Source organism: Lupinus angustifolius, chromosome LG18 (genome assembly GCF_001865875.1).
Source record: "Lupinus angustifolius cultivar Tanjil chromosome LG18, LupAngTanjil_v1.0, whole genome shotgun sequence".
NCBI lineage: Eukaryota > Viridiplantae > Streptophyta > Magnoliopsida > Fabales > Fabaceae > Lupinus > Lupinus angustifolius.
In genome coordinates, this window is record NC_032026.1 from 4,113,379 (window position 1) to 4,132,784 (window position 19,406).

The following is a 19,406-nucleotide window of genomic DNA, read 5'->3' on the forward strand; positions in this document are numbered from 1 at the left end:
AGTGTATGTCCTAAAATGGTAGAATGATAATCACTTATATTTATTACTAAACAATATTACGTCCACAAGAGACTAGGTTGTCACACCCTAATCTTGGCTACTATAATATTGAACTAGTAATGAATGTAAGATCTTAAGAAAAGTATGCTTAACTTGGCAAATAAACTAAGTAGTACAACTACTTCTTATTTTATTTGTTAAGTGTTTCAGACAAGTAATTTTGGTAACTTGAAATTAGTTTTTAGATGATCAATCTAAAAAGAGCATTAAGAATTTCTCAAACAAATAAAATTAACTAAAGCACCAACTTGAATGATTAAAATTCAGCTTTAGAATATAAGAAGTAGAAATAAATAACCATATTCAAAAGAAATTGTTAGGAGCATGAGCCATCCATCCAAGGATTGGATGCTTTTGAGTTCCAAATGAGATTACAAAATTGATTTTTGCATCTCATTTTCCTTCTCCTTTTCTCCTCTTGAATTATAAACTAAAATTACAAAACTTACTTAAATAAAGTTCCTAAGAACTAAGAACAAGAAGAGAGAACTTCAGGGAAGAATTTCTAAGGCAAGATAGTGAATGTTATGTGTGATATATCTCCTTGATTTGAATGAAATGCGCTTCTATTTATAGAAGTTTCCCTGGAGCCGCTAAGCTGTTTGTTAGCACCGCTCAGCAGCTGACCAAACACTTCAACATGAGTTTGGTCACTTGATCAAGCAGCTTTATCACCTTCTTATGCTTGACTCATCAAAGGTAGTTGTGAGCTATGGGACCAACTATGGTGAGCTACTCTGAAAAGCCTATCGTGGGCTACTTGAAGTAATGTCATTGGTGACTTCATGGTTTGCTTGATGGCTAAGTCAAGACTGGGTGCACATCGCTTAGCACACCTGTAGCACTGCTAAGCTTCTTGTTCAGCAGCTTTGACCGTGTTGACTGGGGCGTGGTCTGGTGCTTGCTGATCTGGGCAGGAGTCTTGTTCACCGCTGAGCTGCTTGGTTGCACAGCTGAGGTGCTTGTTGAGCAGCTTGGGCGTGTGCCAGGCTCATGTCTGACCGTGTCAAGCTTGAGTTCTGACCGTGTCAGGATTAGTCTTTTGAGTAATCGGTTACTCACTTTGAGTAATCGGTTACTCAGCTTTCAAAAATCAGTTTTTCAGTTGGATAACTCTTTTCTCACACATGTAACCTGTTACTCAATGAAGTAACCTGTTACACACTATTTTTGAAAAATGTTTTAAGTCTTTTAAAAGTGTCTCACATTTTCTAAAAAATAGTTTGAGCAATTATACTTATATATACTTAAGAGTTTAGGATAGAAGTACTTACAAAGACTTAATCTAATGTCTTGAAGCTTTATCTTCATTTGTCTTCATAAGTCATCTTCCTTTTCTTCTTTTTAGTGATGTTGGTGTCTTCATCAAAACCGTGCACCGTGCCAAGGTCAGGAGCAAGATATACATATAATGAATTATTCCTTACACCTTATAAGGTTAGGAAAACACTTTTTGGAATCATAGTTTACATTGTCTAAAATGTGGTGTGTTTAAAATTTGCTAACCATATGGATCATGGTCGTCATTAATCACATTGGTTCGTGGTAATGTGAATAAGTGCCACGATGTGAAGGAAATATTCACTAGATGAGTGGTCATATTTGGATTATAATGTCTTATAAATCTATTATGTTCTTCTGGTGAATAATTACATACTTTCTTTTTTTAGGATCCTGCAAATTTACATAACGCAAATTCATTCCAAAGCTACTTTCAACATTACCAATGGCTTTATGTAAATATATTTGCACAAATTTTGAATAATTGTAATATATAATTAAAATGTTCAAAAATTAATGTTATTTTGTTTTTAATTGTAGTACTCCTGTTAAAGCAACTCAAATGGTTGTGGATATTATGGGATGTGTTTTATGAATGAGATCATTCAATAATGGCAAAAGAACATGATACCAAGGACTTTATGTGATTTTAATTGATTGAGATTGATGATAAGATTACACAATTTAAGGAAGATTGAGGTAACACTATGTTGGAAATAACTTTGTTGAATCTGATTGGGATAATGGTGGTGGAGAACTCCAAATCTCAGCTCTTTTAACCTTGGATACACTTTCCAAAACTTCAAAAGGAAGAATGTCGCCAATAACAACCACCATTTTGTTTGCTAAATCTACCTTGTATGAGTCCACTCCTGTTTAGAAGTATATGGATGCGATTATTAGAATGCAAACAAAATAGCACCATAATAACAGGGTTCCAAATTATTTATCATTTGAGTGTTAAAAAATATCCTCATTATTTATGATCTAAAACTACACATCACATTTACAATTTCTACAATACGAAAATTAGTTAGCTGTATTAAATTATATTTTTCCTATTTAATAGGAAAATATGACATATGACATATCACTCGTCAAAGACTATTGAGATTATCGGTCTCACTTGGTGTCCCCAATCTTATCCCTCTATTTACATCTAAACATAAGAATTTAATGTATTATTTTTATAAAATAAAATTAGAATAAAATATTATTTTTTATTTGTTAGGAAATACTAATTTGTTTAGGACAAAGAGATAGGAAATGATCCTAATATGTCAAAAGGAGTATCTTAAGATTTGTCTGGGAATTGAATTTTGGAGGGAATGAAGTGAAAATGAAAGTTTTGAAATCCATAAATATATTTCTGAGAAATTTCCAAGTCTTATATTTTCATTCATTATCTTCTAAAATTCAACTTTAAAACAAAGTAAAACGGGAGTTACCTTTAAGCGAGAGCAATCAATGGTAATGTTGACTTTTTCACATATGACATAGCATTTGTCAAAAGGAGGGCTAAAATAATTTATCTCCTCTGCATATATAGCTACCAAACCCCACCGGTTTTATCTTATTATTAAGCAATATAACCAAAAGAATCTGTTTCAGCTTCTGAAAAATGATTGAACCTCAAAATAACCAGAACTCCAAAAGTACCAATATAATGGAGTTATGAAAAAATATCACATAATTAAAATAGAGTTGAAGGAATATGAAATAATAAAAAATATTTAACATAGAATAATCCTCTCAAAATGGGAAACAACTATATTCAAGAATAAAAGACTTTTACTAGGTAAATAAATATTATAGTCTTTCTCTAAATAAGATGAGAGAACAATATACTTTCTCTCGAAATAAGATAATACACTCTATATAAAATTAAAAAAAAAACTGATAAATATTTTTATTAAATATATAAGACTTTTAGATGCTCTAAAAGCAACCGAAATGACCTCTATTTATGTCAAATTCTCCACTCATTGTGCTTCACGGAAGTGGTAAGAGAAATGTTACAATTACCCTACCCACTTCTTCAATAAATCACCACCCAGATAGGCTACACATTTGTTGTCACATTTTGTGTCACTCTATGTGTTATTGGTTTGTGATTGGTCATAAAAAATATATTTAATTTAAAATTTAATTATTAAGTATTTTTCTGACTAATCACAAGCGCATAACACATGGAATGACATAAAATATAAGACAACAGATATGCTCCCACCCAAATAATAGCCTTTCTTTTTGACTTGCCATGCCAAAATAACTTTACAACTTTTACGAGTTAAATAACATAAAGTACAAAGCTAACATGACCTATAAGGGTATATGAGGTTGTTAATCTGAAGTCATTTTGTTTTGGTCTAAATGAAGCTATGCAAAGGAATAAGATGATGGTCTAATCTCTAATGGTGTAAGATTTATTATATTATTAGGATAATCGAAAAATCAAATGTTCTATTCCTATGAGCGAATTTGTTGGGATGGACAATCACGCACCTCGAAAGAAATTAGTTCCTTACTTAAAAGGTGAGAGAATATCATTAGTAATATCAAAAAAATTAAGAGATACAACCTATATTTTTGTGTGAAAAAAAAAAAATTGCAATGTGCTTGCCTTCCAACTTGGAGATATGTTTCTCAACTTTTTTTTGCACAACCACAGCAATGCATGGACACCCTCAATATAACTATCTGCATATTTGATCAAACATGACGAAATCAGAATAGTCCATACAAACTGTTCGATACCAAAAATGCTAAATTGGTAGGGTTCAGTTTGTGAAAATATTTCATGTTTCATTGACAATTACAAATATATTACCTTGATTTCATTTTAATTCTTCTTTTCAAATATATCTACATGCAAGAATGAAAACACAGTTGATTAATATCATAAAGTTTCAACAAAATTTTATGTTAGCTATAAAATGGCTAATACAACTTTCAAATTTTTTCCGGCTTAATATCATGTATGGGTAGTATCAAACACAAATTAGTCGACACACATAATGAGATTAAAATTTGGTTGTTGTAATTTCAAGATATAAATTATTTCTTTTTGTTTTCACGATTTCTATACAAAACAATAGAAAAACAATGAAAAAGAACGTGATATATTTGTGATCATTTACTAAAAGAGAAACTTGAATGTAGAGAAAGAGAAGAAACGCGTCACCTTGGGTTTCAATTGGAAAGCCAATGTCTGCTTTCCAGCAACAACATCCTTAAGTCTTGGTTTATTTTCATCACCACTTGGAATTAAGGGCTTGCTCTCAAATTCTTCTTCAAATTCCATGGAACTTACACAGAAGCATGAGTTTGAACCAGAAGAAAGACAGAAAGTATCTAACATCCTACCAAGTTTCCTCATTTCAAAGAAATTCTCTGTTCTCGCAACTATAACCTTCCTCCGGTTTCAACCAACTGCTTATGTAATGCCAAATCCAAAGCAGGGTAGTTATAATACCTTATGTTAAGGATGCTCATTCAAATTGCATACTACGTCCAGCCATAATATTATGGTTGTGGTGACCGCCACAAGTACCGTGTCACATTATGGAATTGTGGTATGACATTGAATCACAATGATGAGTTGTATCAGGCCGCATTTGAACCAAACAACATCAAATTCAAAAATATTTTTTTAATCACAACAATTCATAATCCAACGGCCGCAATCCGCATCGAATTGGATGAATGACCGCAATCACAATAACCACAACTGTGACCACAATCGTGAAAGTAATTTAAAATATTCGTTAAGGATGAAATGGAAGTAGAAGCATGAGGTCTAATATTATAGGGGAAACCAAATATGCACACAACCCTATGGAATTTCTATAAAAAACTATAACATAAAAATAGAACTAAGTGCACTAGAGATTGTGATGTGATGAACCACTAAAAACTGACCAAACTAAAAGTCTAGAACCCATACTAAAGATAGATGGTAACCTACTGTATAAGGATCATAAAAGGAGAAACATACTTCAAATATGGAAAAAATGGTGTATGTATTAAAAGAGAAGAAACAAGACTCACATGATCAATGAGGTAGAAACAGTGATTCCAAGGCAGAAAGTATGAATGAAAAGCTTAATAATACATGTGTTATGATGTGAAATGTGATGTGATAAGGCTTATAGCCCAATAATATTTGCATTATAGAACCATGTGGATAATTATGAACATTTAAATTAATGAACCATAAGCATGGTGAAGAGGTCAAATATAAAGGAACAATATCAAAACATAAAGCAAATTGATGAGAGAAGACAAATGAAAATGGAAGGCATGATCGTGACTTTAGAAAGGCACAGCGTGCCTCAAAATCCTTAAAAAGTAGCATTAAGCATTAGCTAATCCTCAAAACAATAAAGTCGTTATACTTAGTAAACTATCTTCAGATCAACTATTAAGATTTTAATGAAGTTGAAGCTATTGGTGACGTTTTTGTCTTATCATTCAATATAATAGAGGGAAATGGGACAGGCTACGTTGCATTATTGGACCCAATGAGCTATGAATTGTCTCCAAATTAGTGAATCCTTGAATAATTGCTTCAATAAGTTTTCCATTCTATCTACAGGTTGGTCCATGTGATATACTGGATCCTTTAAAAATTGAGCAAAGTGAAGAATTTGACAAAGGTAAGGGCGAAAACACATGTAAGGGACTGAGGGGTGTGTCAGACACATGAAATTTGCTTATGGGACGATAAAATATAACGTGAGAAAGTTATTTGTGGTGCTTTGATGAGAAGTTCAAATTATATACCAAATAGAACAAAGAGGAAAGGGAAGTTCTCACTTCTCAAAGCTATATAAGAATCATTTCCCATTGAACACCCTGAGACCCTGAATTTTACTACATTATAGGGGAAGTAGTATGATCAACGGAGAGGGCAAGTATTACTAAAAATAAAAGGATTTTTGCCATAAAAACAACTGAAAAAATATGTATTTGTCTCTTCATTAATAGAGAAGATCCTTATTCATTATAGGTATAACACGGAAGAATATGATATTGAGATAAGTTGTTTTTTATAAGATTTTATATATATATATCATAGGGGTGAGCAAGGGTTGGATTGGGTCGGGTAAGACTTCTCTCTTACTCGATCCTAAATGTTGGTAGAAAAAAATTTATACCCAGACCCGATCCTAGACCCGAAGCTATCTTGACCTCGAATATTAACTAAGACAACCTTTAAACTCTAACTAGACCCAATTAAATATAATGCATATTATTTTACGATAAGTAATTTGACATATGAAATGATATATGTATATATATTGTTAATCATGTATATATGATGAAAAATTAAAAAATCAATGATACTTTCGACCAAAGAGATATCATTACTCTATACATAATTGAATAGACACACATATAAACATGGTAAGTGAAAGATTATGGGACAGGTCAGATCGAGTTACGCTTGTCCCCTATCTGACCCTAAATATTGTCTGGTCTAATATTTGACTCAGACCCGACCCTAGACCTGATGAGATCCAATCATATTTGGGTCTGATCATGATTGGGCCAAAACCTAGTGAATGGGTAGGGCCGGGTCTTTCTCACCCTTAACTTTGTACACATTCTTTTCATTCTTTTCATGCAGAAGAACCGCCATGTGCTCAAAATAGCATGAAAAGAATTCAACAAAAACCGAATTAGTTTTACATAATTGTGACGTTGACACAAGTTTTTTAGTAATGTTTGGAACATGTCAAACATTAGATAAATGTAGTGGTTTGGAAGAAGTGAATATTTTAGCATATCCACAATGTGTAATTGGGAGAGCCTTATCATCAGCGACCATGAGTTTGTCATTACCATGTAATTAGTTGACAATGGCAGATGACTAAGATCATTAGTCACATGATGGGATGTACTAGAATCAAGAAGTCATATAGAGTCAGCATGATCTCCATAATGAATAAAGTTGGTTTGATGCCTAGGATGGCCTGAAGGATATCTATGTAAACGATAACAAACATCTATAGTGTGACTTCCACGACAACAATACTTGCATATAGTACGTCGAGAACCAATATTCTCCATTTGTGGAGTGAGAATATTGCAACAGTGAGATCGACTTAGAACATGAGAGGAGCGACGATCGAGATTGAACCCATGAGAGTTGTGATGGCAATGGAGTATCTCTGGTGCGGTGGAGGCAAAGACCTCACGAAATGAGGGTCCAAGGCTATTGAGAGCAACAATTACGAGGTGAATGTCATCGATCAGATGACCAATAAGGACAAGTCCATCACCAACAACTCAAATAGAACAAAGGTAATGACCCACACTAGAAGTACCTTTTGAAATTGAGGCAAGACGTTCTTTGAGAAAAATAACCCGAGTTCAAGAATGATTGACATATTTCTTATTCAAACAATTCCACGTTGTAGTAGAGGACTCAATAGAGGTCATAACAATTTGGGCATCAGTGCCACATGAGCCGAGAAGTAAACATAATGATCTTGGCGATGTCTGTGTTGTCATGAATGGTCTCGCTAAATTCAACCTTTGGGGAAATATAAGGAGTGTTACTAGTAACATAGCCATACAAGTCATGGGTTTTGAGGAGATGAAAGATTTGTTTGTACCATGTATGATGTTTTCCAAAATTGAGTTTGATGGGAAGAATGATGGTAGTGGTGAGTTCGACAAGAGTTTTATTGGAAGTTGTGGGAGTAGTCATTGATAAGAAGTAGGGAAAAAGATGAAGAGGATCGATAAGTTGTTGTTAAGCTACAAGGCTTAATCTGATACCATATAGAAATTGTAAATCTTATTTCTCGAAATTTCATGTAGAGTACATTATTGATGTATGAGTTACAATTTCTAAATGTAACTATAAAGATAAGAATAGATAAAATAGAATAATAATAATAAACTCATAAGAATAGAACAATAACAAACTAATAAGAATAGTATGAATGACAACAGGGCGGGTCGGGGTCATATTTGCACTTACCCAAATCCGAAATTCAAAACCCAAACCCGAACACCATGGGGCTGAAAATAATGCTACCATCTCCAAACCTGTCGGGTTTCGGGTAAACCAAACCCGATGAAAAACCTGAAACATATATTCTATTGACACACTAGTGAAAGCAATGAAACCTTTATCAACATAATATCTAAAGGTGATATGAGCATAAGATCCTCCATATGAGCAATGAGTTTTCTTTCATTTATAATATGCAAGCTACCATTAAATTCATCCATCTACTTTTTTTTTCCTTTTTTTCCTCATTGTTAAAAGAAAAAAATCTTTATTGTTTAAAGGAAAAAAACTTTGTCACTCTTAATGACAAATATCTATAGCATGAATGACTAAAAAATTTATGATGACTTTCATTTTGTTTTGATTTTCTTTTTTCATTGAAAACATAGTAAAATTGTTTACTACACATATATGCACACTAGTGTAATAGAGAAAACACACACACACATATATATATATATATATAATCATGGTGGGTTTGGGGTAGGGTAGTAGTTGTACCAAACCCGAACTCAAAAATTGATATCGGGTAAAACCCGAAATCGAACTCAATCACAACGAGTTTTCCTCATTAAATTCGGGTTGGGTTCGGGTGGGTACTAACGGGTTCGATTTTCATTGCCATCCCTAATAAGGATGGCATTGGGTCTCGATGAGTTTGGATAGTGTATTACCCGGATCCACCCTGTTGCTTCATTTTTGGACCCAGACCCGCCCAATGCCCATGCTAATACCCGTCGGGTCTGCTACCCACAGGTCCTTGGGTACCCAGTAGATCTGCAGGTACCCTCAAATTCAAAAAAAACTACAAATAATTACGAATAATTTATGTAATTGTGTGTTTGCTTCCTACAATCTTAAATCTTATTTAGGTAATCAACAATAAAAAAAATTTAAAAAAATATTTAAAGTTTTAAACACATTTTAAATTTATTATTTCAATATTATGATATAAAATTGATTTAGTAAGAATTGCTCAATCTTTAACATCACATCACTACTTAACAATATAACATCAATGACATCATTATTTAACAATCTTTAACAACATAACAATCACATTTATGAATTAACAATATATTATTATGCATTAACAATATATATACATATAAGAAGGAATAGCGGGTTCGGGTATCCGTTGTAACACTATGACTTTTATGTGTATGTTTTATTAATTATTTATTTTATCAACGATTAATTTTATAAATTAATCGGTATTGATTTAGGCTAAATCATAGTTGAATTTTAGTCTATTTTTTGTGATTTTCTATTTTGTGGTAAAAAATTTCGTAATTTTATGTGACGAAAGGTTTTTGAGCTGCTGTCGGACCCAAATTAGCCTAAGTTCGGCCAAATAACATATTTTTGAGTTCCGTAACTCGGAATCCAATTCCAATTTCTCCATTGGCTTCGAAATATTATTTTCAGTCAAGATAGATATCAAGTTCATCCATAACGCATTTCTAAATATTTTTCACTCCGAATTCCGTGTTTCGAAGTTCTAACCGTAAACCGAAATCGGGAGATTTTTAATATCCAACCGAGTATTAGCCGAAAATACTCGGGCATGGTTTAATCGAGAATTTTTCACCGAAAAGGTCACATCACTTTCATGTAAGAGGCTTGCTTATAAAACAAGCAAAAATACATATCCTCTTACACAAAATCCATAAAATCACTCATCTACCTCCTACACAATCAACTTTTTGGAAGAAACCTTTGGTCTTTACCCACTTCAAAATCTGATTTCTTTTCTTTAAAAGAATCAACACTAGCTTAGGAGAAACCCTTGGCATTTTCAAACTCTTTCATCACTTTGAATTTTCTAAAGAACTCTCAAGGTAGTTCTTCATGGTTCTTTATTTTGATTTCTTCATCTCTTAAGATCTAACCATTAGATGTTTATGAAATTTTAGTATGATGTTTATATGTATGTTATGAACATTTTCAACTGTTGAAATGTTCTACTAATCTTCCTAACTCTTTTAATGTTCAAAACTCCAAATAGATATTTTCTTGAACTTAGAAAGTTATCTTGAAACCATGAACTCTTTATGTTCATGGGGAAGTTTTTAATGTTTAGAAAGTTTATATGTTTGTTGGTATTTGAACATGGTTAAAGGTGATGGTTGTATATCAAAGGAACCTTTAAGGAGTTTTCCTAACCAAGCAAAGTTTGGACTTTTCCACTTATTTTTTGCTTGAAAAATTATAGCCTTGGACAAGTTTAGAATAGTATATTTTTAATGTTGAAGTTTGATTTTGTTTCAATGGGGATGATTTTGTTATCAAATGAAACTTTTAAGTGTTTAATGATAAGTTGAAAGATCAAAACTTTGCTTAGCATTAGGTCTAAATCATGGCCTATATGTGTTTAGGAAAATTTAGTTTCTAACTTTGAAATCCAAATTGTTTATGGATGAGTTTTGTGAAAAAGTGTTGTTTTAAAATATTATGAGTTAAAAGTTTGATTACTAAATAATATTCTTTGACTTCCAAGTTCAAGTAATGATTTGGGATAAAAGATGACTTATAAAAGTCTTGACTTTATAAACTTAAAGTGTTATGAAGTAATGGATGATTGATTTGTTATAAGATGAATATTAATAAGGCAAGCTTACTTTAAAATGGTAAGTTTAACTTAAGAAATGTTGTTTAAGTATAAGATCGACACTATCAAGAAGGTGTTGAAATGACTATGAAAACCTATTATGCAAAATATGGAATCTACTTAAGATGACTTACTTTAAAGTGGTAAGATCAATTTGGGAGATATTGATTTAAAAAGTGTAAACTTTATTAAAAACTTACCTTGGAAAACGTTGGAATCGGGAACAAGACTTTCGAGGAAAAAGGATGATTCAAAAATATGAATCTTGGACCAGATGGAAGAAAGTCGTTGAGTTCATAAATGGATTAAAATGTTAAACAATGTTTTTACTTTAGGGTTATCATGTAAAATTGATTCGCAAACCACTAAATTGTTTTTGTGTGTTTCATTTTGAAGCTTTCGAAGCTGGACGATCAATCCACTCTCTCGTAAATGAAATCATGCACGTGACAACCTAAGGTGAGGGAGAATACATCATGACATAGTGGTGTCCGAATATGACACTCGGATCTCCTAAACTATCTCAAAAGTTTGGAGTTATATTTGTTTATTAAGAAAACCCGTACTTAATCAAATATTTGCGTGCATAGATTTTGTACAGATACTTTCTTAAGTTTTATGGTTTGGATAGCCTAAAATATCAACTATTGTGATAGTTATCCATGAAGGAACACCACTCGAGAAACTAAAATGCACAGGGATCGAAAACAACGAAGAGTTTCGATCTGGTAGCCCAAAAGGGCGAGGAAAATGGTCCTAGTAACTGGACCACCACGCCCGGGCGAGCCATCCTCGCCTGGGCGAGGGAGAAGCAGAAAAGATAACCCATTTTGGCGCTTGGGCGAGCAACCCCTCACCTGGGCAAGGGCCAGACAGCTTGTTTTGGGCGTTTTTGGCGCCCGAGCGAGTACCATATAGGTGTTTTGACCAATATTTGATGGATTTATCATTTGAGTGACCGTCCCTCGCATGGGCAAGAATCAGGAAGATAATTGAATCTGTTTTAATGAGTTCGTCGCTTGAGCGAGAGACATACAATATTTTTTTATTGTTTCTGATTGTTTGATTGCTTAGGAAATAGCTCTAGCTTGGGTGTGAAGTGTATTTACACGTGGGAAAGACCGTGACTCAGATGATTGAGTCTGGTGCCCAAAATTGACAAACTTATACAAGTACCTTTGTTTATAAGCCTTTTTAGGGCAAGGTTTCCGACTATGATGTCGTGATTAGGGGAATTCCCCAAAAGGATTACATGATATCATGCAGCGTGGTCGTCTGACCGTAAGAGGTTGGCCATGTGGTCGTTCAGGATATTCAGCGATGGTTCATATTGGTAAGGATGTTATTCCTATATTACGTGATGACGTAAGATCGGGTTCCACATGAAGCATTCCTTTGGGAGATGTCTTAGGATGAGCTGATCATATAAAAGAATGATTAAAAGATTTAATCGACTAACATCGGTAATTGTGCATACTCATTATGGATAATGAAGTAGTGGGGAGGAAATTTACGGGAGACGAACGAGCCCCGAGATGTTGAGAGGGACGGCGATGGTGGTGGTACGTCAGCAAAGTCTTGTGGGAGAGTCTAAGTGAGATGAGTCCCTTGTATTCCTAGATGAGGTATTTTGTTGGATTGAACAGTTCTCACAGTGCAAACTAGACGATCTCTAACACACCTCTTTGCAATCAGGACCTATTAGAGGGATACCCAGAAAGTGTTTGATATGATACCGTCCTGAAATGGACAGTTCTTTGGAACAGATCGATCATATATCCTTGCAAGGAATAATTTGGTGCGTTCTAATCGGCTTGTTATGGGACCTTACTCTCGGTTATTTCTGAATAGTTTATTGGGAGGATATTGGTATAAGGATGGATGAAATAAAAATAGCATTCATACATTGAGCTCATAGATATTAATCCTCATGGTTTGAGTTATAACATCATTCATCATTAACATTTATGTATGTGATATATATTGTGTATGTTATGTGTGTTTGTCTGGATGTAATATTCTATGTAATTATACACTATCAATGAGTAATATTCATTAGTTGTCTTACTCCATCTTCTTTCCATTTGGCTTCTATTCGTGTTTGTTCAGATGGATCGTTCGACCATGATTTGGAGTTACCGCTTTTCGATGTCCTATGAGGGGGCATGGAGTAGTAATGGTCATAGATACACCTACACAGGCCCTTGTGCCCTAGAGATAGAGATGGTATGTGATGAATCTTCTATGAGTAATATTCATTAGATGTCTTACTCCCTCTTCTTTCTATTTTTCTTCTATTCGCGTTTGTTCATATGGATCGTTCGGCCAGGATTCGGAGTTACTGCTTTCTGATATCCCAGGAGGGGGCATGGAGTAATGATGGTCATAGATACACCTACGCAGGCCCTTGTGCCCTAGAGATAGAGATGGTATGTGATGAATCTTCCATGCGCTTTCCCTACCATCACGAGGAGCTAGAGGCTTCCTTTACCCTGCCACCACGAAGGTCGACACCTGTTGTGTCGTTGACTCAGTATGTGACCCCTCAGAGACCAGATGTTGTAGGCCCTTCTAGGAGGCGACGGACTTGGAACGATGCAATCAGTTCCCTAGTACGGAGGAGAGTAGCCTAGCGGACGATGCTAGACCTCCAGGCGTATGCAAGGGTGATGACTCCCTCACAACATTCGTCCTATGAGCCAGAGGAGGAGATGACGTAGGAGGAAGATGAGCTAACAACTGAAGAGGATGACTGCATGGAGCTATGCGCTTTCCCTACCATCACGAGGAGTTGGAGGCTTCCTTTACCCTACCACCACGAAGAACGACACATGTTGTGTCGTCGACTCAGTATGTAACCCCTAAGAGACCAGATGCTGTAGGCCCTTCCAGGAGGCGACAGACTTGGAACAACGTGATCAGTTCCCTAGTACGGAGGAGAGCATCCAGGCGGACGATGCTAGACCTCCAGGCGGATGCAAGGATGGTGACTCCCTCGTTGCATTTGTCCTATGAGCCAAAGTAGGAGATGGCAGCGGAGGAAGAGGAGCCAACAGCTAAAGAGGATGACTGCGTGAAGCTGATCAACATCGAGAACTCCATTGAGGTTGTCAACCTCTCCTCCGACTCGAAGATGGAGGATGACCCAAGTGAGTGTTCCAACACACCCGCAGATGCTGGGGCTAGCCGCTAGGAGCTATTTCCATTTCTCTTTCGCTTTTTGATTAGGGTACCTGTGTAGGGTATTTATTTTGTGAGTAGATTTATTTGGGCGATGATTAGGATTCTGCCTTGTATTTCGTACCAATATTTTATCATATTCTAATGAAGCATTATTCGAAGTTATATTGAGTTATTTTTAGTATCATTAGGTAATGGTTTTTGATTTTCCGCATTGTATGTTACTTAAAGTGATGTTCCAAAAATGAAATGAATATAAGGAAATAAATTTTATATGGCTTCATTATTAAAAAAAATTTACCCATTTTTGAGCAAGATTTTTGGAGTAATTTTCGAGGCGTTACAACATGGTATGAGAGTGGTTCTTTTCTATCCGGTCTTGGGCATGGCCTCACATGCTTTCTTTTGTGACTTTGTGTGTTTAAGTGTTTGCTTGTATTGTTCGGTTGGGAATACAACCTATGAATAATTTCGATAGAAGAAGTTTCCTCGGTTTAGCAGGATACTATCAAAAGTTCATTGAAGGATTTTCGAAGTTGGCGTTACCACTGACTATGTTAACAAGGAAAGACAAGACTTTCGTCTGGACGGCGAAGTGCGAGGAAAACGTTCAAGAATTGAAGAAGAGATTAACTACAACACCTGTGTTGATTCTACCAGACCTGAAGGAGAACTACAATGTGTACTGTGACGCGTCTAAACAGGGCATGGGTTTCATGTTGATGCAACAAAAAAAAGTGGTACCTTATGCTTCAAGACAATTAAAGACACATAAACAAAATTATCCGACACACGACTTAGAGTTAGTTGCGATCGTATTTTCTCTCAAAATCTGGAGGCATCATCTTTATGGTGTAAGATTTGAAGTCTTCAGTGATCACAAAAGTTTGAAGTATATGTTTGATCAGAAGGAGTTGAACATGAGGCAGAGAAGGTGGATTGAAATCCTCAAGGATTATGACTTTGATCTCCAATACCACTCTGGGAAAGCTAATGTGGTGGCTGATGTCTTGAGTAGAAAGTCTTTGCATATGTAAACCATGATGGTTAGAGAGATGGAAATGATTGAAGATTTTAGGAATTTAAGCCTCGCAGTGCAAGTAAAACCTAAAAGTTTGACTTTAGGTATGCTTAAAGTATCGAATGAACTTTTGGAACAACTAAAAGGATTGCAAAGTTCTGAACTAGAATTGCAAGAGAATAGAACCTTGTTGGCTAAAGGGAGAGCCCCAGAATTTCAAGAAGGAACTGATGGAGTGTTGAGATGCAAGAACCGAGTCTGTGTGCCAAGAGACCCTGATTTGAAAATGGTAATCTTGGATGAAACCCATAAGAGCAAACTAAGTATTCATCCTGGAGCTACCAAGATGTATCAAGACTTGAAGAAGATGTTACGGTGGTTTGGTATGAAGAAAGAAGTAGTAGAGTATGTCTCGCGCTGTTTTACATGTCAGAAGGCAAAGATCGAGCACAAGTGACCCGGATACACTATCAATGAGTAATATTCATTAGTTGTCTTACTCCATCTTCTTTCCATTTGGCTTCTATTCGTGTTTGTTCAGATGGATCGTTCGACCATGATTTGGAGTTACCGCTTTTCGATGTCCTATGAGGGGGCATGGAGTAGTAATGGTCATAGATACACCTACACAGGCCCTTGTGCCCTAGAGATAGAGATGGTATGTGATGAATCTTCTATGCGCTTTCCCTACCATCACGAGGAGTTGGAGGCTTCCTTTACCCTACCACCACGAAGAACGACACATGTTGTGTCGTCGACTCAGTATGTAACCCCTAAGAGACCAGATGCTGTAGGCCCTTCCAGGAGGCGACAGACTTGGAACAACGTGATCAGTTCCCTAGTACGGAGGAGAGCATCCAGGCGGACGATGCTAGACCTCCAGGCGGATGCAAGGATGGTGACTCCCTCGTTGCATTTGTCCTATGAGCCAAAGTAGGAGATGGCAGCGGAGGAAGAGGAGCCAACAGCTAAAGAGGATGACTGCGTGAAGCTGATCAACATCGAGAACTCCATTGAGGTTGTCAACCTCTCCTCCGACTCGAAGATGGAGGATGACCCAAGTGAGTGTTCCAACACACCCGCAGATGCTGGGGCTAGCCGCTAGGAGCTATTTCCATTTCTCTTTCGCTTTTTGATTAGGGTACCTGTGTAGGGTATTTATTTTGTGAGTAGATTTATTTGGGCGATGATTAGGATTCTGCCTTGTATTTCGTACCAATATTTTATCATATTCTAATGAAGCATTATTCGAAGTTATATTGAGTTATTTTTAGTATCATTAGGTAATGGTTTTTGATTTTCCGCATTGTATGTTACTTAAAGTGATGTTCCAAAAATGAAATGAATATAAGGAAATAAATTTTATATGGCTTCATTATTAAAAAAAATTTACCCATTTTTGAGCAAGATTTTTGGAGTAATTTTCGAGGCGTTACAACATGGTATGAGAGTGGTTCTTTTCTATCCGGTCTTGGGCATGGCCTCACATGCTTTCTTTTGTGACTTTGTGTGTTTAAGTGTTTGCTTGTATTGTTCGGTTGGGAATACAACCTATGAATAATTTCGATAGAAGAAGTTTCCTCGGTTTAGCAGGATACTATCAAAAGTTCATTGAAGGATTTTCGAAGTTGGCGTTACCACTGACTATGTTAACAAGGAAAGACAAGACTTTCGTCTGGACGGCGAAGTGCGAGGAAAACGTTCAAGAATTGAAGAAGAGATTAACTACAACACCTGTGTTGATTCTACCAGACCTGAAGGAGAACTACAATGTGTACTGTGACGCGTCTAAACAGGGCATGGGTTTCATGTTGATGCAACAAAAAAAAGTGGTACCTTATGCTTCAAGACAATTAAAGACACATAAACAAAATTATCCGACACACGACTTAGAGTTAGTTGCGATCGTATTTTCTCTCAAAATCTGGAGGCATCATCTTTATGGTGTAAGATTTGAAGTCTTCAGTGATCACAAAAGTTTGAAGTATATGTTTGATCAGAAGGAGTTGAACATGAGGCAGAGAAGGTGGATTGAAATCCTCAAGGATTATGACTTTGATCTCCAATACCACTCTGGGAAAGCTAATGTGGTGGCTGATGTCTTGAGTAGAAAGTCTTTGCATATGTAAACCATGATGGTTAGAGAGATGGAAATGATTGAAGATTTTAGGAATTTAAGCCTCGCAGTGCAAGTAAAACCTAAAAGTTTGACTTTAGGTATGCTTAAAGTATCGAATGAACTTTTGGAACAACTAAAAGGATTGCAAAGTTCTGAACTAGAATTGCAAGAGAATAGAACCTTGTTGGCTAAAGGGAGAGCCCCAGAATTTCAAGAAGGAACTGATGGAGTGTTGAGATGCAAGAACCGAGTCTGTGTGCCAAGAGACCCTGATTTGAAAATGGTAATCTTGGATGAAACCCATAAGAGCAAACTAAGTATTCATCCTGGAGCTACCAAGATGTATCAAGACTTGAAGAAGATGTTACGGTGGTTTGGTATGAAGAAAGAAGTAGTAGAGTATGTCTCGCGCTGTTTTACATGTCAGAAGGCAAAGATCGAGCACAAGTGACCCGGATGGGAACTTCAACCTTTGGATATTCCCGTGTGGAAATGGGATAGCATCGCAGTGGATTTTGTGAGCGGATTTCCTCGAACTCCGAAAGGTTATGGCGCAGTTTGGGTGATAGTGGATAGTTTGATGAAGACAGCTCATTTTCTACCAATCAATATGAAATACTCATTGAAAAGGCTAGCAGATTTGTACATCAGAGAGATTGTTTGATTACATGGTATTCCTACAAATATCATCTCAGATAGAGACCCATGTTTCACTTCGAAATTGTGGAATGGTTTGCAAACAGCATTGGGTACCAAACTGAGTATGCGTTCAGCTTACCACCCGCAGACGGATGGCCAATCTGAACGGACTATCCAATCTTTGGAAGACTTGCTGAGAGCATGTGGTTTGGAACACTCTGGAAGTTGGGCGGACTACTTGCATTTGATAGAGTTCACCTACAACAACAGTTTTTGTTCGAATATCGGCATGACGCCATATGAAGCTTTTTGCAATAGAAAGTGCATAACATCGTTATGCTGGTTTGAAGCAGGGGAGAATCTGATACTAGGACCCGATGTGGTTCAGCAAACGACAAAAAATATCAGAATGATAAGAGAAAACATGAAGACATACTAGAGTAGGCAGAAGAGCTATTATGATAAAAGGAGGAACCCTCTCAGTTTTGAGGAAGGAGATCATGTCTTCATGGGGGTGGTTCCAACGACTGGCATTGGCAGAGTGCTTAAAGCTTGTAAGCTTAACCCTAAATTCATAGGACTATACCAAATCCATAGAAAAGTAGGACCAGTAGCTTACCAAATAGCCTTGCCACCTTTATTGTCAAACCTACATAATGTCTTCCATGTGTCTCAACTTAGAAAATACATCAGTGACTCGTCGCACATTATTGAACCCGATTCAATCCAGCTAAAGGATAATCTCACTTTTGAAACTGTGCCCTTGAGAATTGCGGGTCGCAGTGTAAAGACGTTGCAAGGCAAGGAGATTGCCTTGGTCAAGGTGATCTAGAGCCAATCAAATGGAAAAGATGCAACTTGGGAAGTCGAGGACAATATGAAAGATTCCTACCTCTCTCTATTTTCTTAAGAGGTATGTTTAATTTTTGAGGACGAAAATCTTATATGTATGAGAGGATTGTAAACACCGTGAATTTTTTGTGTATGTTTTATTAATTTTTTATTTTATCAACGATTAATTTTATAAATTAATCGGTATTGATTTCCGCTAAACCATAGTTGAGTGTTAGTCTTTTAGTTTATGATTTTCTATTTTTTGTAAATTTTCGTAATTTTCTGTAACGAAAGGTTTTTGAGCTCCTCTTGGGTCCGAATTCAGCCCAATAACGTGTTTTTGAGTTCCATAACTCGGAATCGAATTCCGATTGCTCCATTGGCTTCGAAATATTATTTCGAGTCAAGATAGACATTAAGTTCATCAAGAACGCATTTCTAAATATTTTTTACTTCGAATTCCGTATTTCGAAGTTATAACCGTAAACCGATATTGGGAGATTTTTAATATCCGACCGAGTATTAGCCGACAATACTCGGGAATAGTTTAATCGATAATATTTCACCTAAAATGTCACATCACTTTCATGTAAGAGGCTTGCTTGTTAAACAAGCAAAAATACATATCCTCTTA

General features: G+C 35.9%; 1 protein-coding gene and 1 pseudogene across 1 annotated transcript; one reads left to right on the plus strand and one right to left on the minus strand.

The window, feature by feature from the left end:
• LOC109332697 lies at positions 2,038-5,568 on the minus strand (annotated as a pseudogene).
• LOC109332474 lies at positions 17,313-18,377 on the plus strand. Its single transcript, XM_019567455.1, has 2 exons — positions 17,313-17,616; positions 17,995-18,377. Exons 1-2 carry the CDS (start codon positions 17,313-17,315, stop codon positions 18,375-18,377), a joined length of 687 nt encoding a protein of 228 aa, XP_019423000.1.

Coding starts and splice junctions, on each gene's coding strand:
- LOC109332474 (XM_019567455.1), top strand. CDS start 17,313: ATGATGGTTAGAGAGATGGAAATGATTGAAGATTTTAGGAATTTAAGC. Junction 17,617..17,994: donor AACCCATAAGAGCAAACTAA/GTATTCATCCTG, acceptor ATATCATCTCAG/ATAGAGACCCATGTTTCACT.